The 25425-nt window shown below is 38.6% G+C and overlaps 1 protein-coding gene across 3 annotated transcripts; it reads right to left on the bottom strand.

Annotated features, from left to right (window-relative positions):
* Positions 1-1769: 1769 nt before the first annotated feature.
* LOC131698604 (helicase with zinc finger domain 2-like) lies at positions 1770-24631 on the bottom strand. Of its 3 annotated transcripts, none has more exons than XM_058991113.1 (20): positions 24417-24631; positions 20888-22066; positions 19999-20182; positions 19269-19376; positions 18259-18776; positions 17286-17915; positions 16284-17073; positions 15988-16063; positions 12082-15697; positions 11599-11684; positions 10981-11115; positions 10262-10429; positions 9883-10027; positions 9093-9209; positions 8733-8925; positions 7260-7394; positions 6735-6947; positions 6034-6190; positions 5191-5358; positions 1770-3988 (listed from the first exon to the last, which is right to left on the bottom strand). In XM_058991113.1, the coding sequence occupies exons 2-20, from the start codon at positions 21886-21888 to the stop codon at positions 3870-3872; spliced, it is 8559 nt and encodes a 2852-aa protein (XP_058847096.1). In that variant the 5' UTR covers positions 21889-22066; positions 24417-24631; the 3' UTR covers positions 1770-3869. The 3 variants fall into 3 exon arrangements, with proteins under 3 accessions (XP_058847096.1, XP_058847097.1, XP_058847098.1); XM_058991114.1 differs by lacking the exon at positions 24417-24631 and adding an exon at positions 24143-24292; XM_058991115.1 differs by lacking the exon at positions 9093-9209.
* Between the last annotated feature and the right edge of the window lie 794 nt (positions 24632-25425).

Here is a 25425-nt window from a genome sequence, read left to right as displayed (position 1 = left end):
TCCTGCCAAGCCGTCATTTTTCGCACTGCAGATCCACAGCAATGCCACCAGACCTATAGTGCCGGAGGACAACACAGATCTGGCGGCTCCACTGCAGAGCCACAGGCGCCCTATCGGCCACAGGGGTCACTGATGCGCGGTGAGCCGTGGATTCCCCTGCCGACCTAAGCCCTCCCTACCCGGGCAGCGCTCAGCCAATTGTGCGCCGCCCCCTAGGAACTCCCGGTCACGGTCAGCTGTGACATAGCCTGGATTCGAACCTGCGATCTCCAGGCTATAGGGCACATCCTGCACTCCGCGCGGAGCGCCTTTACTGGATGCGCCACTCGGGAGCCCCCGTACACACTTTATTTCAAAACTGAATTTACTTTATAATTAAAATTCTGTTTTCTATATTTGAGTTTCTAAATACTCAAACACAGAGAAATGTTTACAGTGTTTAAGTAAAGCTTGGGTTAAAGCTTTGCTCCGTAGTGCTATACAAAGCAAATCAAACTGGATTAACTGCAGTAGACAAAGACAGAAACCATTCCTGAATATCTTATTGGCCAGTTATCTTTCAATGACAGTTGTGAAGATGTTTATTCAAAGCAGAGACCAGCTTAACCTCACTCAGACTAGATTCAAACAATCAGCCTGTTATGAAGGCAGTTCGTTTATATCCAAGGACATTTTCAGCAGCAAAAGCCTGTTTTGCAGAATGATCACTAGCCAGAAACATCAGTTTCTAATGATTGTATAGTCTAGGACAGTGATGTTCCCAAACCGGTCCTGGGGACCCCCTGTGTCTGTTGGTTTTCATTTCAACTGAGCTCTCAGTTACTTAACTAGACCCTTAACTGAATTGATAATGTGCTGAATTAGACCTTTTTAATTGTTTTCTACTTCCCTATATAACCACCTACTGCTGCAGGTAATATCAGGAGCCTGACAGAGCGACAATGCGAAAGGAGGGAGGCAGTAAACAAACTGGAAAGCAATGATGTGTGTGATGAAAAAGAATGCAAAGAAGCATACATTATAGAAGAATATAGTCATGAGTCACTCAGGGTTATACTTTTAGTTGAACAGGAGATTGAGTGACGCTGCTTGAAATATAATAGTACTGTAGCGCCACCTTGTGGTGAAATTGGATAACAATTTAATTGAATCTGGAGAATCAAACTGAAGTCATTTCAGTTACAATAGGGGTTTAGTTAAGCCTTTTGAGTCAATGCTGTTTTAAATGGGAGTTATAAAACTGAGATTTCTTTAAAAATATATATTCAGTTAAAAGTTTCTGCAGACTGTGTATGTGAGGGTAAATGATGCCTTTGAGGTAACAACACTGTTTGGAGTATGACCAGTTTGAGCACGCCTGTACTTTCTAATTAGGTTATGAGTTTTTTAGATTAAACAACACCATCATTGAGACTATTCTTGAGAGTAATGACTTGATGCATTTGGTTCATCAGCTATTAAAAAGATTATTATTACAAAAGTAACATGTGTCAAGGAGGGTGAGAACGAATTATATAGAACGGATGTTGAAACATGTTCAGATACTGACTAACCTGATAATTCTATAATTCATTCAATTATTCCAAGTGAATAATAAGATATTTTTAAAAGCACATATGACGCTCTTTTGAATTTGCAATTATATTAAGAACCCTAAACTGTGGAATGTGGCATGTCCTAAAATGTAGTTTTTATATAAATTAGACAATTTTATTGGAATGTTGCCAAGAATGGAGCACGGATGTGGGCCAACAAAATTCAACACACTGTTTTATTAACCAATCTGATATTTATGTAAACACAAAAAAATGCAATACAAAAGTAAAATACAACATACAGCAGTTGAATTCCCTGCAGCATGTCTGTATTTGTCTCTCATACTGACTTTCACATTCAAATGGCCTCACCTTATAGAACAGACATTTACCAACGATCAAGTTTCAATACAAAAACCTACATACACAACAAAACACAAACAATAAAAATATTAAGTTTTGGAAGAAAATAATAATAATAATAATACAATAATTGTGCAAAAATTACATAATAAAGTTTTACAGAATGTTACTGTTTTTTTAAAACTCATTTTGATTTATTCAATCCAGTTTGCTGTTTATAAAACCTTTGAAACTGTTTTACAGAAATTCTTGGTTTACAAAGCGCTGTTTAACTAAGAGAATGTTTATAAACACTCTTCAGAAAACAGTCCTTAAAAACATCCTTAAAACAGTCCTTAAAGTTTTTTGAATAAGGTGCCATGGTACTGACAGTATTTATGTGACTAATGTATAGGTTTTATTCCTGAATCAGTGAACATTGCACAGTGTGCATTTACACTCCCCCTTCCAGATTCACTATAGATGGGGTGTTCACCCTGTACACATTACAGGGTGACAGTCATTTCCAAGTTCATCAATCAAATGTGTGTTTATTTTTATATAAATAGTGACAGCATAGCAGCGTATAGACTTCATTTCCCACACATTAGTTAAATAACAATAAACACATAAATAATAATTATGATCACATGCTGAAAATGGGATTGTCATTCAAATGTTTTTTTTTTTGTCAGCTCTAATTTGATAGAAAACTGAACAGTAAGAACTGACCAAATACATTTCACTAAAAACTGGCAAATGCCTGACATGTACATAAAACAGAAATGGTTTTATCAGCGATGATACATACTTATAAAAATACAATTTTATTCAAAGATATAAAACACTTGTGTCTCTCTAAGGGCGGGTACGTATCGAGCGATCAATTTGTTACTCTAAACTTGTGAATACCAGCAACTGGAAAGTGTTTCATTTTATTCCAGTTTAGATTTAAAAGTATAAAGTATAAATCATTAACTAAGAACTGGGTTTTCTTTAACTACAGAATTACAACACCTATGATCTATCAAGACCTGTCCCAGCTAACAGTATATTTTTTTGGAAAGACATCACAATGACCCCATACAGTTAAGATTTACATATTTAAATTAAACAAAAACATATTTTTGACATTCATAATTTAAAACCCGTTTAAAAAGTTCTTAAATATAAAAATAGTAACGCTGTGTAAAAAAAAAAAAATACATTAAAAGCCATAATAAAGAGTACTATGAAATATTTGATAAAACACCTGTATTATAAATTGTCATACGAATTTGCATTAAAAATAGGAATGTAATCGAGTAAAACTGCCATAAATGCGAAAATAAAAACATTTAATTTTATATAAGGACCAAAGTGATTCCAGTATTTTATTATACCTTCAGAGCACATATATTCAGTGCAATAGTTACTTCTGAGACAGAGAAGTGGTTGCAAACTTCACTGTAGAGACAGATCACTCTGAATTATTGCTGGTTTCATTATCTGAAGTAGATTAAAAGTGAAAGTAGTGCTTTGGTCAGTTTGTTTGGATGTGAGGTTCAATATCAGCTTCTGAGAGTTCACATCCAATCACAACGCAAGGAGCTCCCAGGAGCATACTCTAGGCAGCATTCATTACATGCGCCAACTACAGTCAGAATAAGAAACTCTGTCACTGTAGACAACACAACCAGACAGGATATCAAAATGGTGGCAATGGCCACAGCACTTGCAATCAATTTTTACCTGCTTTCAAAATAAATAAAAAAAAACCTTAGGCCACTTGAAGTGCTGGAAATTGTATCAGATAAATTTGGCATTATTCCCCACAGGAAAAGATTAAATACAATTTTCCTTGTTTGAAAGAAATACACTTTGAGACCAAGCACTCCCGGTGTCGCAGGCTGTACTGTGACGCTGCTAGTGTCCCCCGAGAGGCAGGATCCAATAAGCTAGTATGTTCAATGAGTCTATTGTCTCAGCCTCTGCTAGTGCAGCAGGAGTTGGTTAGCGTGCTCGTGGCTTCTGTACGGTAATATCTTTTGCATTTACTACGCAGTTCTTAGCCGTGAAATGTTTCAGTAGCTTCTTCCACAAGGGACTGCAGTGTAACAAATTCCGGTTCCCTGGAGAACACAAAACAGTTACAGTCAATGTTGTATCTGCAGGCGTACAACAAATAAATACAATCAACACATTTCACCTTGCTTTATTTATTATTTTATTTTATTTTTTTAAAATTTGGAATCACCAATTATTTTTCTTATTTTCTCCCCAATTTGAAATGTCCAATTATTTTTATTTCAAACCGGCTCACCGCTGCCACCCCCTGCTGACTCGGGAGAGGCGAAGACGGATGCATGCGTCCTCCAAAATGTGTGCCGTCAGCCGTCCGCTTCTTTACACTCTGTGGGCCCATCGTGCAGCCACCTCAGAGTTACAGCGTCGGAGGACCACGCAGCTCTGGGCAGCTTACAGACGGGCCCGCAGGTGCCCGGCCAGTCTACAGGGGTCACTGGTGCGCAGTGAGCCGAGGACACCCTGGCCGACCTAGGCCCTCCCCACCCGGGTGGCGCTTGGCCAACTGTGTGCTGGCCCATGGGAACTCCTGTCCATGGTCGGCAGTGGAATAGCCTGGACTCGAAGTGGCGACCTCCAGGCTATAGGGCGCATCCTGCACTCCACGCGGAGTGCCTTTACCGGATGTGCCACTCGGGAGCCCCCCCACCTTGCTTTAAGGCTAGATTTGTACCTCATTTTAAAATGCAACTATATGCTATGTGTTTCTTTTGCACTAAAGAAACCCAAGCCTCTCCATTTTACTTTATCATTTTAGTTTATTTCTTTTTTTTTACTTATCAAACGATATTGTCTACATCTATCTTTTACTTTTTCTGTCAAATGATTTGTTTCAGCTTCAGCTTTTATTGTAATTTAATGTAAAACCTCCATCCAATTACTCTGTTACAACTGGGAATGTCAACAAAGCAAAATGGGATATGTCCACCTTGTTAACTTATGGAAGACATGTACCCTGAGGATATGATTAGTAATCCTAAAATCAGCAAAATTTCAACGTGTATGACATCTGGATCTCATATCCAATAAAGCAGACATTGTATCTTGGTTTTCCAAAACTGGCATTCCCTAGGACCTCAGATAATAAGAAGCCCACTGTTTTATTCTGACATATCAACTTGTTTCCTTGTTTCCTTTGTCATTGCATTGTGGACACACAATTATAACATTTACACTTCTGAAGCTCAATTATGAAATACCTTGTGAAACTCCTATAATAATGTGACCTTCTAGATTATGTGTCTCTTACCTATGATGCAGAGTCCTTCCTGCGCTCTTGTTATCCCCACGTTGACTTGGTTGGGATCAGTAACGAATCCCAAGTTTTTCATGATCCATGACTTGGTGGGCTCCGTTTCAATCTTTGAACAGAGAAGAGAGCGCACAGTGGAAAGAATCACATAGCGCCACTCGCTTCCTGGGTGGGAGAGAGAAACAGGACGACACTTACCACAAGCAAGTAAACCCTGTCTCCTCTTCCTCCTGCCAGCTCTGTATTGTACACGGTTATTTAGGGATACACAGGGCTTCTGTTTTCCTGTTTTTTCTTATGCAGAGTTTATTTTTTTTAATGCTGATTGTTTTTTCTAGTACTGTTGATAACTGCTCAAATCAAATAACAACAGAGATGGGAATCATAGTGTGGTGCTATAGCAACAAAATACAGTCAACTGCAACATGAACAGGTCTGAATTATTAGTATTTATCCTAAAATCAGAATCTCTAGGTATACAGAATATTAAAACCAAAAAAGATTTAATTAAAACAAAATGAGCCACAGCACGGTTTTTATGCCAAAACTCAATCTGCATTTAAATAAAACTTTTAATGTTGCAAAAATGCTCTTGAAAAAGCCTGCTTACTAATAGTTGTAATATTTCACAAAATAATCATGTTGCAAACAGCCTTTTGGTAAAGCTCTTAGTGATGCCATTAATTAACTCCATGCACCAGGCAGCCACTATAAAACTCGGCTGAAGTAAAGGCACTAATCCCTTCATGCTACAAGGGGTAATGCAGTTCATGTGTTTAATTAACACACAAAATGTAGCCCAGACTCTGCTGTTCTGAGTGCTCTGTGTTCACTGTGTACCTTGGCTCTTCATGATGGTGCTCACTGCTACGTTTTGAATCTCACTCTTCAGTAGCAACTTCTGAATTTCAGACACCTGGGCATTGTAAGGGGTAAGAATAGCAATGGTTTCAGGTCTCACTTTGGAAACATTGATCAGCAGCTTTGCTACGCGGACCTGCAAAGTAAAATATGAAACGATTAGTGAATTTCCATTCTTATGTACAAGGAGGAGAAGACAATTCGGAGGAAAGGAATTTTTATTTTTTTTTACCACAGGAAGTCTGCCAATGGTCACTTCGAAACTTCAGTTCTGTGCCTAATGTTTAAATTAGGACTTTGATACCTCAAAATGGACTTGCACTGATAGTTTTATTGCACCATTATTTCTAGACATGATCACAAAAACAAACCTCTTTCCTCTATTGGCACCGACATCTTCAAAGGGTACAGCGTTTTAAAGGTGTACTAATTCTTTAAAATGTTCTTCTATTAGCTTTATTAATATAACTACTGATCCCCCTTTTAATGTATTAATCTTCACTTGTTTTCTTCCTTTATTTCAGGATATGCAAAGAATTCAAATACAACTTAAATTATCTCTATCTGTCTATCTATCTATCTATCTATCTATCTACCTATCTATCTATCTATCTATCTATCTATCTATTGAAAACGCATTTAAAAATGGAGGCTAGCTCCCCTTTAATGATCATACTTACAGCCATTTCAGCTTCCTCCAGGTTTGCCTTGGAGTTTTCATTCCCCTTTTCAGAAGAAACCACCAAGCTGACTTCTTCTCCTACGACATGGCCAAAAAGTATTGGGGTGCACCTTTTCCATTCTGCATGCAGGACACTCGTCGGGCGAATAACATCCGTCTTCAGGCGGCCCTTATAAAACTCCATTGAAGGAAAGGCACAAATCTCTTCATGCTGCAAGCGAAGGAGTAATGCAGTTATGATCCATTCTGTGTGAATCGTACAGGAGCAATATCAGGCTTTAAGAAATCTGTTTTGGGTGTCAGGACCTGCAATTTAAATCATCAAGGTTGGGAATATGAATGGAAAGATATAACAAAATAAACTGCAGGACAATGAGTCAATACAGACTTTCTCAAGGTGACTCCAAAGTGGCTGTCAGTATTTAGTGGTGTTGACTGATCCTGTAAGCAGTATCACAAGTAAGCAGTAAAGGACCCTAATGCATTCCCACTCTCCCCTAATTAACCAGCAGTAGATCCATACCATACGGTACTGTGTATCAAGCATCACAGCCTGGTCCATATAGCGTTCAAACAGGGATTTTTCCATGCCCAGTTTCCGAAGTAGTTCATTTTGTACAACAGGGCGTAGCTGCTTATGGTCACCTATCAAAACAATCTGAAAAGAAAAAATGCACCACCAATGACAGATATGGCCAACAGCTATGGCAAAATGTTTGGGATTACCTAGAATTTTAGGACTGAGACATAATAAATTAATATATATATATATATATATATATATATATATATATATATATATATATATATATATATATATATATATATATGAATGAACATAGATCTTTTATTTAACATCATGTAATCATAGTAGCAGTGTGTGCATGTGTGCATGTCTTGCCAGGACACTTGTAAACGAGGCCTCAGTCTCAATTTTTTTTTTTATTTCCCCTGGTTAAAGAATGAATGAATAAATAAATAAATAAATAAATAAATAAATACAAATCTAAGAAACTACAAAATGATATGGCAAAAGTCTACCGGAAGCCATAATAGCAGTACAGTATTTCAAGTTAGATTTCGAAATGTCACATTTTTCATTTTTTGTCAGTTTTTCGTTAAGCATATGGAAAACTACAAAGCGGTATGTAATTCAATATGTTAATGTAACATTATTCAGCAGGTTTCATTCTACTTTATGAAGAAAAATGTGTTTATTCTATAGCTGGACTGGTTCTAATTACAAATGTACTACAAGGTATTTAATTGGAGATGCATTCAGTGTTTATGATGTTAGTTTTTTAATAAAAACAAAATCACTCCCACATCTGCTACAGGATTTGTTTTCTGAAACTGGAACATTTAGATCATTAAAATAGACCCCTGGAAGTTGTTGCATTAGGAGAGCTACCCAATTAATCTAAATAGTGGTAGATGATCTAAATGCAGCTGTCCTTTAAATCACTGAAAGATAAACCCCCTGCCATTTTAAGAGAGAAATGTACTAAGAGCCTCACAAGCACAGTTTTATTATTATTATTATTATTATTATTATTATTATTATTATTATTATTATTATTATTATTATTATTATTATTATTATCATAATTTTGGTACTATTACATAATCTCACTCAGTGTCTGCTATTTAGATACATTGAATAGACCCTGATATCTCATAAATTACAAATGTGTGTTTTTCATTAAAGGTTTAAGAGACTATATAATAGGTGAGAAATGAATAAATGACCCCTAACTACTGGAGCTAGTTTTATTATCTTAAATACACACGTAGACATGATGTCAGTATCACAGTGCTAGATTCATGCTCAAGCCATGCCACCAGCTCGACTTACAGGACAATTCAGAACTGCAGATTATTATTATCCATATCAAGAAGTTCAAATACAGAAATAAATTTAAAGTAATTTCAATTGCAGACCAGCTCCACTGTATACTCAAGAACTGTAAATTCAACTGTAAATTCAAGAACTGACCTTTTCAGGTTTATAGCTGACAAGAGGTATGAGGGCTTCTGGCTCGGTTGCCATGGCGCACTCGTCAATCAGAATCTCCCTGGGGTTCACGTTGAGTTTCAAGCTGGGACTGGCAGCTGCAGTGCAGGTGCAAAGGATGACATCATGCTTTGCCAGTTCATACCGTCGGGCTTTAATCAGTGCATGTTTGTACCTGGAGAATTAAAGAAAGCTGTGACCATAGCATCCACAGCACTGCATATTTCTGTTCTGAAATACCCAAAGTCTTACTGCAGAAATGACACAGTTTGTGAGTGTATCTTCTACATTCTTATATTATACGGATTTAGCAATGACAAGGCAGGCTTCATTTCTATTTACTGTTCAACTTCTTCATCTGTGAGGTCCTCTTCTCTTCGAATTCTTGCATCAAAGTTTAGGATTAGAGTTGAGAATGGATTTTGACTCGTTCGGATTTTGTGATGGAGGGTTATGGACCTGAAATGGAAACTTGTAGTTTATCACAAGACTAATCAAATGCAACTCTGTTTGTGATGTTCTACCTGTTAGTGTACGTGTAGTCCTATGCAAACACACCTGTGAATAGGATCTCACCTTCTCACCTCTTAAAAGGAATGCTTGCAGGATTTTTGTGGGAATTTCTTTGAATAAAACTGAAAAACTGCTAATTAAAATGATCCACGAGTGGGAATGTTACCTTTCTTTTTTGTAAAAAAATATAGCATTGATAACATGGTGCTTTATGCATGATTAATTCACGGAAAGTTACATTTTTGCTTCACTATATATGCATTATAGAGAGGGAGTTATTTTACTTTGTATTTTAGTCAGATGTGTGTTATGTGTCCCATGGCACCCACCACCCACTCCCCCGTTTATAACGCTCTTCGGTTATAATGCTTATATTGTGTGTCCCTCGAGACCCGCGCTATAGCGAGGGAGCACTGTGTATATATGCATATATATATATATATATATATACACACACACACACACACACACACACACACTCACACCTGAGGCCTCAATAAAGCCCTCAGAATGCACTTAAAAATAACACCCAATAAGAATATGAATGCAATCTCAGAACAGAAAGCTCTTGCGAGTGGTAAAAGGGAAGCCCTGCAGGTAAGAGTTTGGGGAGGAATACCTGAGCTCTGCCTTTGGTTTCCCCTCCCTGGTGGATTTGCGGGAGAGCTGTAAGATGCTGCCAGGGTATGGGAACTCAATCATCTCCATCTGCTCACTGTACACCCTGAGAGGCCGCAAGGTCTCTGTAAACTTCAGCAGATACTCTGCAATGCAAACAAACCAACTGATTGATGGACCAAATATTTACTGGTTCCACAAATGTGTGAAAGAACCCGATGCTGGCACTAAATACATAGTGGCGTGTTTATACTTCAATGTTGCCACCGTCGCTGAGGGAGATTTCAAGACTGGCGATCTAAGGGAGACTTGCAGCCACAGTTTAATTCGATCACGATCGTCTCGTTTACACAATGCTGGCACAGCACATAATAACATACCAGCAACAACATCAACAGATTTGTTGGAAGGCCCACAGTAAAGGATGCACGTTTTCTTTGTCTCTTCAGCTTCATTCGTCTTTCTTGTTTTTTTGGAATTGTTCGCCTCTAAATTCATCTTATGGAACCAATAAACAATGTGAACTCCAACCACGGTCTTCCCAGTTCCTGAAAAACAAGCACACAGCACATTCATCTTTAAAAATGACCTGATGAAGTTTAAGAAAGTCTTTACACCAACGTGCCATTTGCTCCATTTTGTGTGAATATTATAGTAACACAAGGTTAATTTAATGACTCAAAAGGAGGCCTGAGTAGTTTGTTACTGGTTTTGTACGATGAACAGTTTCAGTGATTTTCATTTACAAAAAATAGTTGCAAATTGCATTTTGGTGTAAAGACATTCAAAAATCTGGTCCATACTGTCCAGTGACATCATTTCAACTGTAATACAATGTAATGAATCTGTCTTCTGACGAGCCACTGGATAGAAGGTTAAAGCTCAGATATCTTTTACTGCACTTTACTTTTATAAGTAATGTTATTTTAATTCTCAAAGGTTACCCTACATTATAACTCCAGTGTATTATCTCCCAGCAAGCTACTGCAGTATTTATTCCACATATGTTACTGTTATCTCTAATTTGCACACATATTGTACCAACTACACTCTGTGTCGGCATCTAAGTGGTCAAGAATAATACGCATTTTTCTCTTACCTGGTGGGCCCTGGATTAGCGTGAAAGAATTTTTAAGGGCCTGTCTTATTGCATTGTTTTGACTTTCATTCATTTGTGGGAGCCCAAGACCCTGAATGATGAAAGTCCTGAGTTTTGAAATTGCAGATCTTGAAGCTATAAAACAGGATTAAAAAGATACAGCATTAAATATATACTGTATATATATATATATTTTTTCCAAGGCCAGTTGTGCTGTAAAATGAATATATTTCTATGCTTTGCAGCAAACAACGGTAAAAAATGCATCAATAACTATTTTACCTTGAGAATGAAATACTGGTTCTTTTGAAAATCTGCTGTAGAAGTCCACATAGGAAGCTGCCACCCACACTAACACTTTCATGTACTTTTTACATTATTATTCTCAATAAGATGTCAACTGAAAGCCTGTGAAAACACAGTCCCTAATCCTCTCTGACCTGCCTAAGTGGTATCAAAATTGGAGAAACCAATATATACTGGTTATCCATTGCAGTATGCATGTGCTCCTTTCTCAGGGCCACTGATGGCTTCGGGTAAAACACTGATGCTGTAATGCTGTAATGGTTCTTTCCCCTAAAATCTGTCATGCAAAATGAACAGTTTGAAGTGTCTTACCCTGAGGAGGGACTGTGTGTCCAACTGCAATGTTCTTTACAAGTTCATTGGCTCCTATAAGGCTGGCGATGGCATCTTCCTTGCGTCTGAAAATGTGACCAAAATGATTGTGAAGAATGGAAATAACAAGGTTTCCTCTGCTAGCATTAAAATAGCAAATGCATCATCTCTTCATTAGCTGTAAATTTAAAAAATTCTCGTTTCTTACCAAAGGTTAAATGGAAAATGTACTGTGATGTGAAGAGCTCACATTGTTTTTGATGTTATTGAGTCTACAGATAATGTATTGCACACTATTGTACTTTAATACTATGTGAAGCAAAACTAACATATAAATGCCATGTCATTTTTTTTATTGAATATGTATGACACATATTAATGTTAAATGGCCATTTACACAAAATTTTTAACTGTTCAGTCCTGCCTAGTGGTGGGTCGATTACAAAAGGTATATTTTAAAATAGGCTGTACTGTTGCACTCACGCGTCAGGTAGAAGTTTTGGGATCAGCTCCACAGTGAACTGTGTGTCTGCTTGAAAAACACACACTGGGGTATTCTCCATTGACATATGATTGATGTAGAATTGCACTTTTATAGGGGGAGGGTTCTTCATCTCAGATTGGTCCAGCTTGTTGGTAGTTATTCCGTGAGCTACCCATGTAAAGTTGTTGGGATCCACATGTTCTGAGCAGTAAGGAGCTCCTTTCAAATCTTCAGTTTTCCAGCTTTGTTTCATACCTCTGCATCGAATACATAAAAAGCATTTGCTGAGATCACATTCAATAGACCATTCCTTTTTGTATTCCACGGGTAGGTAAAAAGTGCCATTCTGCTTTCCACCTTTCTCCTTTATCCACGTTAGACTCATATCTTCAATGATTATGCTATCGTTTTCTGCCACAGCGCTTGAGGCTGATTCCATTTCACACAATGGTTTCCAGATCTTCTGATATTCTTGCACATTGGTGTATCTCTTCTTTGACGCACGTACCGCATACTTGGAAAAACAGACGACAGGATTCTTTGCATGGTCTAAACACACCTCAAATTTTGGATGTATGTTCAGTAGCTGCACGGCTGGCACCAGTAACCCACGATTTATATCTGTAGTCATTTGCACTTGCAAAGTATCCCCAGCCTTGAGATTTAGGGTAAGATTAACATAGTGATCAAAGTTAGTTTTACCCTTGAAGAAATTCCCAGATCTTCCATCAGTGCTCTTCCAGGCCTTCTTCTGGGTGGACGAGGACTCTACAGTTTGGCTGACATTTTTCTGGATAGGCTTGCGATCCATCACTAATTTTGCAGTTTGGTCACTACTACTCTCAACTGGAAACATGTTGCTGAAGATTTCAGTTACTCTGTCCCAATCTTCTTTCCTTAATGCTGCCACAATTTGCTGCCACGTATCTATCTGTACAGGGGTGGTGTACGGATTACACTGTGGTCCTCTTAGCTCGATGTTGGTCTTGGAGGTTTCCATGGAATACACTCTTCGTCTCCATTTCAGAATCATACACTTCATCTCCTCATCAAACAACGGTTGGTCCACTAACTGCAGATGCCTGTAGTTTATAAAGTGTGAATCTGGTAATGTATGTTTATTAAAAGGAAAAGAGACCCTGAAACCATCCCCCTTAGGTTGAACAATAAGCACAAATGCAAGCTTTTGCATGCCTTGTTTTTTCAGCTTTGAGGCGAGACTCAGCATGTGAGCTTTCTTTTCGTATGCTGATCCCTTCCCACTCTTTTGTGTAAACTCCATGCACAGCAGATCCATTTCTTGAATCGAGTACTGAACTGTTGTCTGGTAGAGAGCTGCATGAAGTTGACGCTGTACAATTATGTCTAAGTATCGACGAATGGGAGACGAGGCCCAGGTGTATGATTCGAGCTGCAAGGAATAATGGCCAACGTTTGACTGGGGTGATGAGTTGGAGCGAATAGTGTATGACTTGCCAAGCAGTCTCCTGAACTCTGAAACTACGGGAAGCAATTGTGGATGAAAGTCATCAGTAGAAATCAGGTCAATCATCTTGGAAATGTCTCTGTCTTCAGCTGCGGATGCCAGGTCCTTCCATACAGAGGTCAGTATAGAGAATGTGTTGTTAGTTGCCGATTGCTCCTGTTGCTGGAATGAGTCCTCAAAGTCATTCCCACTTTGGCACCTACCCATGCGGTAGGTAAGGTGGACAGACAAAGGTATTAGGCTTCTATATTTGCTCTTCAGCTGGCTGACTAGCTGACGGTCTGGACAACTCTGACATCTCAGGGGGGTGCAATCCTTTGATATATCTTTTTTCACAAGGTACAGCGCGACAAAACTGTTGAACATGATCATAAGTTCCTGCACCATCTGATGGGACTTCCTTTTCCCAGGGGAAATGTCTTCATCCGGCTGCTCATAGTGCAAGTCACCCAAAAGCCTGTGCTTTCTGTGAATTTGTGAAAAGTGATAAGCAACAGCAAGGCAACTTTCTAATGAGTCAAACCTGAACTCATTCTGCTGTGTTCTGATGATGTCTTCCGCCTCCTCGTAAGAAAATGCTCTGTCTGAATTTATCAAACAAACTGTGAATGTACCTTTCACAACTCTGTCAGTCCCCTTTTCCACCAGGACCAATAAAGATATGGTCCTGCGATCTTTGTTGGGCAAGAGGCTAAGCAGGTCTGTACTTAGCTCTTTAGGGAGCATGTGAAAAGGCTCCCTGTCTGGGGCATAGTAAGTAACTCCACGTTTTTTGGCATCTTTGTCTAAGGCACTGTCTTTTGCAACAAAACTTGCTACGTCTGCAATGTGAATCCCAATTTCATACATGTCATCTAAATCTCTAACACTAACAGCATCATCAAGATCTTTGGAATTCTTTGGGTCAATGGTAAATGTTGGATACTTGCGAAAGTCTTTCCTTTTTTCACCATTTAGCTGTAATTCGTTTGACTTTTCCAGCTCATCAAAGACTTGCTGAGAGCGATTTGTGCTCAGTTGGTATTCCAGATTCAATGTTTTCAATCCTTCTTCCAAAGACATTCCTATAGGTAGGACTTCTGTCACAACCCCTAAGGGGTAATAAAATTGCTTCCGCCACTCCAAAACCTGAACAACGTAAAGGTTCTTCCTCTTTGACTCTTCGTTCATTTTTTCAAACCTAACTATGTCCCATCTGTTTTTGACAAACTTACGTATTGGAAGTGAATTCCGATTGTTCTTGCAACATGGAGTGTATATTTTGGTGACACAGTTGTTCATAGGTGTCATCACCTGACGATCATAACTGTCAATGGTACAGACAAAAACCCTGGGAGAGTCAGCCTTCTTGAGTACCCCCACGACTTTTCCACTGGGAGCAGCACTTTCATTTTCAGGGGATGTAAATATTTGTACGACCACGTGGTCTCCTGGAAACGACATGCCAATATTCTTTCTGCCTTTGATTCTGATCTGCATCATAGGCTCGTTAAAGGGTCGGCCGTAGCCTGAGTCGAACTTTTCCATTACTAGTTCACAAAGTTTATAGATATTTGGTTGCATTTGCAAATATAAATTTAATGTAGGTTCTGGGAAATCAGTATACAAATCTTCTCTTTGCTTCGGTGAGTCATGCTCTTGGTAGAAGTCTTGCTCCTGAGAGGATCTTTCATTTTCACTATTATGAAAAATATCCAATAGTCCTTCGTCTGTGACAGTCACAGTCATGTTCTTGGTTTCATCCAAAAGCTCTTGTAATATAGGGTCATCAACGTTGTCGTTAAACTCTGAAGTAAACGATTCTGTATCGCTGTCATCTTCTCCTTCGGTCTTGATAAATTTGGTAAATTCTACAACAGCTCGATCGATGGAATCCATGGTAAGATACTCTGGATAAGCTGTTCCTTCATTAACACACTGCTTAATGTAGCTCTTCCAGATCTTACTACAGTTTCCAAAGCAGCAGAGTCCTGCAGCATCCCCAACCACAATAACCTGAGACTGGGCTCTGGTCATGGCAGTGTTTAACACTTGGGCTTCATTGAAAAACTCCAGATTGTCTGAGTTTGAGGTAAGCAAGCTCTCCCGTGTTTGAACAGTCGTGATCACAATTACCCTAAACTGCTTCCCTGATTTAGAAAAAGAAAAATCATTAATACCAGCTGTAAAAAAGGTGCTATGGTTCTTAGTATTATAACTCGATGTGATATATCCTGCTTTTTTTAAACCAAGAAAAATGTTTTACTTGTAACACTTAAATTATTATAAGCAGGGTTTTATGTTGTAAGACCACAGAACCATATAGCAGCAAATTCATGTAATGCAGCATCTCTTCTGCTTAGTACAAATATTTAAGCTATTAATATAATGGATCATTTTAGTTTTCCTTCACAGTGGAAATAATTGTACAAAGTCTTACCTTGTATATTTGCTAAATTCTCCACTGTCACTTTGCCCAAGTTCCTATTTCTCAGTTCTTTCCTTATAAGGATTACCTGATATTAAAATGGAATAAAATAAATAATAAAATAATAAATATATTTTAGTAGCCAATTATCATTTTAAAAAGTGTTATAATTGTAGTAATTATATCACTGAAATCAATAAATGATAAAAAAAAAGACAAACAAGAAAAATTTACAGTATCTTAAGGGAATTTTTTGAGAATACTATACTGAACCAAAACGAAAAGAAAAAAAGCAAGGCGTTTTTTACCTGGGCCCCATCAGAAACAACACAAATTGTCCTTTGTTCAGGATTTCCCCATTCAGTAGGCCAGTCTTTAAGCAGGCCCTGCACTGTTTCTGCTACTTGATTAATCTCCTCGATATTGAACCAGGACATCGTCGATGGGTCGGGAGTGCAGGTCCCATGGACATCGTAGAACATCAGCGAGTGGAAGCGAGGATGAGGGGGGACATTCCCACTTGCTTTGATGGTATCCCCCTTAATATAAAAATGAGTGGACACAAAATCAATGATGCCTTTAGTGGAACGATAGTTTTCATTGAAGATGATTCTGCTTTTTTTAGCTACTTCGTGCTTTTCTTTCTGGTAGAAGTGGAACAGGCGATTCAGCAAAGTATAGTCAGAGCACTGGCTGCCCCCAACCGAAAAGAGCTTTGGCGTCATCTGCATGTGATCCCCAGCAAGCACAACCCTTGTAGTGCTAGTGGCAAGACTGAGGGGCATTATAGCAGCACACTCGAGCATCTGTGAAGCTTCGTCGATCAGGATATGGGTGAAGTATCCTCGTGGGAGCTTTAGGTCATGGAAATGCTTGGCCATCATGGTGGTTGTTATTATGATCCTATGGGAATCCAACGTCGCCCTGTCTGGGAAGGTGAATGAACGTCCATCTTCAGAGAGGTGACAGTACTGCAGTGTGATGGCATCAGTGGAGTTTAAAGGAAGTGTTTCAGATTTTATTCTTAGAGGTACTGCCTCAGGGTGTCCGGCAGAGACATAGTGGTGAAGATGTTCCTTCACATACAAATCTGCTGCACTAAAACAAAAAAAGATTTAATATATTTTCTTTATGCAAAACAAATGTTATGCCAAACATGGTAAACTGGTATCATTTAATTATTCATTGAGATCAAATTATTGCCTGGGATATCATTTAATTTTTCTGGGTGTAAATTCCAGAACACTCACTGTCCAGAAATGTGCTGTTTTCTGAAAACCTTGTACACGCAATGATTTGATTCTGCCTACCTGTTTGTATGAGTGCAGATCAGTACTCTGGTGACTGGTTGCCGCACGGTTTCCATAGCTGCATTTGCCAGTGTGAAGGTTTTCCCTGTCCCAAATGGTCCATAAATCAGCAATGGCGCAACTGGTCCAGTTCTGTCCCCAACAATGAAGGAAATGGCTGTTTGCTGCTTTGCATTGCCTTTGGGAAATGTTCCACCGGACACAGGAACAGAACATGCAGCGAAGTCTGGCAGCACTATCTTCACCTCTGGAAGGAGGTCTACAGCCAGATGCCAAGTGCAGAACGATCGGAGACGATCCATCTGAAACTGCACCTCCACGTCATATTCCTTGTCTTTCTGAAAGTCAAGATCTGAACAGCACCTTTTGGACAACTGGAGGTAGATGTTTTTCTCATCATTGGCGTCCCGGAGGATTGTGGTTTCATATACCTTGTTGTTCACCTGAGGATTGGGAGCTAAAAGAGCTAGCTGGACTGCTTTCTTCAGCAGATACCCCTCATTAGTGTCGGGGGTCAATGCGTAAGCCACAGGGACCTTTGCAAAGAGGTCTCCAGGAGGTGCGATCTTCATCCCAGAAAGAGGACCATCCAGCATGTCAGTCGTTGAGATGGTCACTTTCTGACTGAGTCTGTGATAGGGAAACATACAAAAATGAAATGTAAGTTGTCTAAAACCATTTGTCCTTACTTAATCATGAATGAGACAGAACAACAAAAAGTGAACTGTTTACTCTCAAGTATGACTCTGTAAACCAAGCTCTATGGTATTGCAACAGCTATTCTAAGTGATGGATACAATTCTTATGGGTCTGAACAGATTTCACTTGTATAATAAAAAGGTGCAAATTTCACTTTGAAGTAATACATTTGGCTTTATTATGTAACATGTTTCTGCAACTATTTATGTTCGGTTTATTAAACTGGTTGATTTTTCAAAAATATAAAACCCATAAAAAACTTATTGAAACATACTTGGAAAGCACCTCCTCTTCTGCCTGTTCTTCTCGGTTGAGGAAGCTGTGCATTTGCTCCTTGTAGTTCATTTGTGTGATGGGAGTCTTCTCCCCTGTCCTCTGTTTGTACTGCAGGGTCAGCACTGGAGCTTTGTACTTTTTCAGGAGTTGTTGCTCTGCCTCTCTCTTCTCAAAGCAGGGGACGATTATTCGGTTTCCACTGTTCCAGCGCTCCAGATCTGCAAAACCGGACTCCTTCCCTTCCAAGCACATGTCTGGCTGGACAAAATTCTGCTGACCAACTCTCACCTTAATCTTCTGGACCACAACTGGTCTCATGTCAAAGTCGAAGACAACCCACTGTTCGTAGATCCCAGAGTTGACAGATTCAAAGAAGATTTCAATCAGAAAGGTCCGGTCTGACGTAGAGAACCTTTTACCTTCTGCGTAAGAGCGGACCTTTGGTGAGCCATCTTGAGTCAGAGTAAATGTGGCCCCAGGTTCTTGTTTCAGCAATGCAACATGCACCAGCAGTCTCTGTGAACAAGTTGATGTGGACAAAAAATTGTACATTAAAAGATGACTTACTGATTATCCTTATCACATGGCATTTAATTCAGGCTTAATCAATTAACAAAAACATAATTCATTCAAGTTTTGTTGTGAAATACATCTTTATTAAATTAAAACTCCTGCTTTTTTATCTACAAAAAGGTACCTGATCACTGTTTAAGAAAGTTGTCTTGATTTAATATGGCTTGTTATTTCTAGAACAATACTGTACAAAGCTCTCAGTGCAAACTTTGTTAATTTATGCATATCATTTTACTAAGGCTGATTAATTTGGGTGGAATAAAGTGATGCAATTCAGCATTACATCTGCTTGAACTAAGACTGTCCTGATAACACTGGTGTTAGAGCACCATCTGTGCTTCATGAAGTGGCACTGCAAAGCATTTCAATCTAGCACTTTAAACACCATTAGAATGGTATCTACAGTTGCAATAAAGCTTAATAAATGTATATTACCTCAGATTGAACCTTAAAGCTCCACTTCAGCTGTGCTTGTCTCTCCTCACACTGAACCATCAGTTCCTTGTCACATGTGATGGACACACCCTCTATTTGCTGTGACATCTGCAAGTACACATTGGATGGTGGGACAGTATGAAAATAATACACTTGCATATACAAACACACAGCATGCAGATAATCAGCGTGGTCAGCTGAATCGTGCTTTCATTGGATGGATCAAGGCTGGAAGGTTTTGTTTCATGGCAAATGGCAGACGTACAATTTTAGCAGCTCAAGCGCTATTTGTCGCATGTTTCCATTGGTGGCCTTACAAGAAGATAAATCTATGATCTATTATCAATATTTATTTATTTTCTTACTCCAAATTGTTTCTTTTTGAAAGGAAACATACATCAATTGTAATGTTAAAACGTACACAAATGTGAAAATGCATTTCTGGTTTGGTGATTTTATAAACACTGTGCTAATGACAATTTGGAGCTCTGAGTCTGTAAATATGTCAAAACTATGAACAAACAAATCCTAAATTTAACTTGGATGGACACATGTAACTGAGTTGTGCTTTTCTTTAAACCTTTTTTTTTAATCTGGTCATTTTACCCTTTTGTAGAAACTGATGCAGCAAAATTGATAAAACAAGGGCAGACTGCCAAAGTGAGACTGCAGGCTAAAGATGTGTTGTAAAAGTGTGCACATGGTTGTCTCTAAACAGTACATGACTCACAATGAGAACCTCACTGCAGCAGGTTCTGTACTCCTCCAGTAACCTGTCCTGGTAGGAGAGTAAGCCATACTGCTCCACAGCTTTTCTTTTCTTGTGGGCCTCCCTGGCCCTCATGATCCACTCCTGCATCTCTTCCACTGAGTGGGCACAGACGCAGTTCTCTCCATATTCGCAGGTATCAGGCCTGCCAGAACGAGAAGGCAAAGACAAAAATGAGGGAGGACAAACATCCTCCAGCACAAGTGTTTTCTCTCTTCACTACTGAAGACGAATAGTGTTGCTTTGCTATCTGGAGTCTTGTTTAAGGTTGAAACACTATCAAAAACATGATGCATTATCAGGGGTGCAAACCGTTTTTGAAAATTGGTGCTAAACTGTTTTGAAAGTTTAGCACCAGAGAGCCTACATCAAACCTGCCCCTCCCCAGCTCTTCAATGAGTTCCTGTGTATGTGGATGAGTGTGGGTGGGTCATGTGAGTAGTCCATCATCTATGGTTACAATGGAATAAGAAAAGTAAAAAATATTAAACTATTGGCACCAGAATTGAATGTTGCTGGTGCTACGTGAGGTACCCTTGCACTAGAATCTAACACCACAGTGCCAAATTTGCACACGATTATTTGTACTGCAACCACCCTTCTGCTACTGAATATAAACAGTAGTTATTTTAATATAAAAAGGTAGCGTATATGGTCTTGCCTCACTTAGATTCAGAAAGACTTGTGTTCAGTCGTGGTATTTTTGTTGTAACCAAGTTAAGCAAACTGACTGTAACACAGAAATAAAATGTCATTATTTTTTTTAGATTCTACATGAATGGTATGATATTATTAATCAAATTACACAGGAATCAAAATCCCATGCTAATGCACTGCAGAGCGGCAGTACCTGTCACAAAGCAGCATCTCTTGGATGCGGCGCTGGGGCGGCGCTCGGTACTTCCACTCCATCGCGGTGTCCTCGCTGATCATCCCAGCGTGTTCCAGGGAGAAGCAGTGGTTAATGAAGCTCTCCTGAGAGGAGAAGGTCAGCAAGCAGGCCTTGCAGTAGAGCTGAACCTGGGGTGCTGGTGGCACTGGAGTCTCCTTCTTCCTCGAGTGCATCAGCAAGTCACTGCGGTTCAACTCTCCTTCAACCTCCGCCTTCCAAACACTCATTTCAACTTCACTATGAGCATAGCAGCAACGTGAAGATCCATGCCAGCACGGGACACCCTTGGTGACATATCTGCAGTAGGCAAGATTGGTAAGAGGAGGCGGAGGTCGGATCTCATTATACACCTTCTTATTGCTTCCTTCTGTGTTGGCGTGGACCAACAGTGGTTTCCAGGTATGTTTCATTGTGGATGTGCAAGTCGGATTCCTGTGCAATGCTTTAGCTGCGATTTGCTGGGGGCTACTGTAGAAGCAGGGATTGCAAAGCTCCTGGAATTCACCAGCAAATTCGATGAGGATTTTTTCCGAAGAGCTGAGTTGTTTGCTGCTGGCTTTTGGACCAGTAGGCGGTTGCTTTTCCATGAGTAGCTTCATCAAAGCATTATACTGCAAGTTGTGGATTTTTTGAAAAGTCCACACAGTGGCTTCTTCTTCGCATCTGGCAAACGTGCATCGGTTTTGGTGTTTTGCACACCCAGTGCCGACGGTATAAAACCAGCACTTGAAATACCTAGATGGGTTAGGAAACTGTGGCCGGCGCGATAGGTGTTTCCACTTGCTTCCATTGCCTTTCTGTCGGACCAGGAGCACCTCGTGCTTGCAGTGGTGATTAACTTTCTTTACAGAATAAGTAATGTCATTTTCCTTTTGGGAACACAGTGAGCAAGCTATGCACAAGTCATGCGTCCTTAAAAGCTCACTTAAAACTGAACCATTTGTTTGAGGTGCAGTCATTGTTTATGCTTAATCATGCACCTATTGCAGTAAGAAACGATAAAAACGTCGAAGGAAGTCAGGCTGGTTCAGTTGCGGAAATATGTTTTTTTAGTTGTTGAGCCACCATTTATTTGATCAAATAAGGCAGAGGGTGAAAATTCAGTTTGATCCCTGAGTTAAAAAAGGTTGGCGGTCTCTAAAAAGAAACAACATTATGATTAGCAGAGACGGTTACACATGTGGACAGCACACACAAGAGCGTTATCATTCTGCATGTTTCAATGGATTATTACATGCTTGTACACATTCACAGTTGGCTTCATATAACATCTAAACAGGTGTTTAGTGTATTGGGGAAGGTTGTTTATTGGAGGCTGATTGTTCATATTTTGATAGAACATTTCCCCATTTATTATTCACTATTTTTGTGGGTAGCAGTTTAGATTGCAGGACAGGAATAACCATGTAATTACAATGTACTAATCATGTAATTACACTGGGATAACTGGGTAATTAGCAACGTATAACTCTGTGCAGTTACATGGCAATGGCCCATTTTGTTACCTGATGTAATTACATGGTAACACCATAGCATTGGTAATTTCCATGTAATACACACTATTCCAAAAGTAGTTACCATATAGGAAGATAAAATACAGCTAGTTACCAGTGTGTACAATGTTATTAAATGGTATTCTGTGCCTTGTAATCTAAAGTATTGACATTATTGGACTAACAAGTAGTTTTGATACAGTTTTATTCTTTCTTAAGTATGGTCATGTGTTTCAAAAAAACATTGGTTGACTGTTTTGATTTCTGAGGTTGTAAAATGCCCACCCTGTTTGCACATGACTCAGAAACAAGGTGAATTTGTGAGTTTGACAGCATGTTTGTGCATGGTTGTGCATGCATATCCAAACCACAAGAGGGCAGAGTAGCAGCTACCCGCTAAAATTCAGATGGTTGTACTACATACAGCTATGCTTTCCTCACTGAACACTGTATAAACTTCTATAAAATATAAAACCTAATGTCGTACCAGATATAGTGTTTAAAAGTGTAAATACAGTACATGAATTCTGTAACATTTTACAACTTTACATTTGAGACTGATGGAGCAAAAGGAAGCCCACAACAGGACTTATGGAACTATTGTGTTAGCTCATTGATTATGTACTCATTTGTTACTGCATTAAAGGAGTACTAACCAAATAAAGCTATTTTGTGTTATTAACATTAGCACTATTACAACCAGAACCCATTTTCTTCTGTTGAAGATCTATTTGTTCATTGCCTTTCAATTTGGGACATAAGTAAAAGCTGCTGGCTCTTCTTGGCAATCAAGCCATGTGACCTACACATAGGAAGTCTTTACATGCCAGGAAGTTTTTTTTATTTCACAAAATGTATTTTTGAAAGATCCTTAATTAAATGTTATAAAACAAGCAAAGAACCATATATCTCGACACATGGTAAGGACCAATTTAAAAAGACGTGGTTAGGACGCCTTTAACTGAGTATTCGACTTACTACTTTTTGACTAAAAAGTATAAAAAACGAAATGCTAATGAAAGTGCTGAAAGAGAAAGGGAGACACGGAAAAGTACTACATTTGACCTGTAGCTTTAAAAAAAAAATGAGGAAGCAGAAATTCATGTGATTATGTGGCAAGCATCCAAATAGGCCATGTAAGCTTACAGCTTGAGTTCAATAATAATAATAATAATAATAATAATAATAATAATAATAATAATAATAATAATAATAATAATACTTTCTGTCAGTATTGCCACTTAGCACATAATTCCAGATATATTCTTTTTCGACATACTCAGTTTTCTAGGACTGACAACAATGAAATAAAATGAAGACGTTTCAGTTACCCTAATACGTTAATTCGTGTTCTAAGTTCACACCTGGATTTCTCGCCCTTAGATTTCCATCGGCATTAAGGTCATTTGATTGGATAGAAAGAGTGGTGGCGGACACACAGGTGCTCTGTTAGCAGGTGCATCTGAACAACAGTATCATAATAACATGCTATTCTGTAAAGCAATATTTCATTAATTATAAAGACTAAGTAGTTTAAACACTCCTTATGAGTGACTCTGGGTTCGGTTTCTGGGTTCGGTTGTTCTACCATTGAGTTATTATTATATTTTTCCAAATCGATCTATATCTGTGACAATGTAACCTTTCATATCTGCTAGCCAGAGTTCGTGTATTTCAAAAAACATAGGGGAAAAAAACAAACAAACAAGTAAATACATACATAAATGATCGATTGTTATTGCAAGGATCCGTACCAGAGTAAAGGTTATGTTTGTTCATGAGTTGGCTCACCGCAGAAGGTTCCGTTGGCTTTAATAATGGCTATAATAATGCATTATTTCCTTCAACTCGATCTGCGAGTCTAGTATTAACTCAGTACATTCCTCGAGTTTACAATTGCTTGATTGAGATTATTGGTTAAACTGTAACTATATTTTATAATCATTTTTATCGCCTTAAGAAACAAAGTTACAGAATAAAACGTTTGTACTTACTGTGCCATTTTATATTCTTCATATTCTCTGGATAAGACGGAAGTTTGAACAAAACTAAACTAAACTAAAACAAAATGTCATTTTTATGTCCCTACATACAAATGATGGTCCTCTGTCGTTTTAACAGAATGCTTTTTAATTTTGTATTTTGGTTAGCGGACAAAATACATAAATAAGTCGGCCGTTTTAAAGGTTTAAGGCAGTGCATAACACGATTAACACCCGCCCCTTTTATTCCTACTGACATCACAGTCTGTTTACACCCATTTGCATGCTGCACAGTTTCGATTTACTTCTCTGGTCCTCAACACTGGTTTCGTTTTCCACTGTTTTGCGGCTAGAAACACTGACGTTTTCGGAAATTACGTCACCCAGTCTTTATTGCTTGCTTGTTGCTTACTTAGATTTTTTTTTTAACTTGTTATGCTTTAGTTATTATTATTATTATTATTATTATTATTATTATTATTATTATTATTATTATTAGTCGTTATCTCAGTTAATAAATGCATCTACGTATCACTAGTTCCATATCTTTATTATACCGGTGTAGTGTTAGAAAGTGGTACATCGTCAGAATGTGGTACACGTACCAAAACTTAACCCGTGTAATGTCAGAAAGCGATAAGTTGTCATGTTGAAAGTGGTATGCTGTTAGATTTTGGTACAGGCGCAATCAATTGCGATCTGATGGGTGTTTTCCTTTTGTCAAACAGTGGTACATTTACCATTAATTTTGCAAATTTACACTGTAAACAGACAATAAATTTCTCAAAAAATTCACGACTAACAAGACAAAATGAGACCACCGCAAAGTTGTATTGCATAAATACTCGCATAGTATTTTCTTAATGGTGGAACAATATGACAAAGTACATTAACAACTATGTAAAAGCCTGGAAAATACGATCAATTCAATTTTAAAAGATGTGAAATACCAAAAACAGCATAACGTACCAGATTTGAATGGGCACGTTGTCCCTGCTTTCTGAGCTGAAGCTGTTTAGGC

This window comes from Acipenser ruthenus, chromosome 18 (assembly GCF_902713425.1).
Source record: "Acipenser ruthenus chromosome 18, fAciRut3.2 maternal haplotype, whole genome shotgun sequence".
NCBI classification, from domain to species: Eukaryota; Metazoa; Chordata; class Actinopteri; order Acipenseriformes; family Acipenseridae; genus Acipenser; species Acipenser ruthenus.
Note: the sequence above shows the minus strand (reverse complement) of the source record. Positions and strands in the feature narration are given on the sequence as shown.

Coding starts and splice junctions, on each gene's coding strand:
- LOC131698604 (XM_058991113.1), bottom strand. CDS start 21,888: ATGACTGCACCTCAAACAAATGGTTCAGTTTTAAGTGAGCTTTTAAGG. Junction 10,430..10,980: donor GCTAATCCAGGGCCCACCAG/GTAAGAGAAAAA, acceptor CTTGTTTTTCAG/GAACTGGGAAGACCGTGGTT. Junction 6,191..6,734: donor TGGAGGAAGCTGAAATGGCT/GTAAGTATGATC, acceptor TTTACTTTGCAG/GTCCGCGTAGCAAAGCTGCT.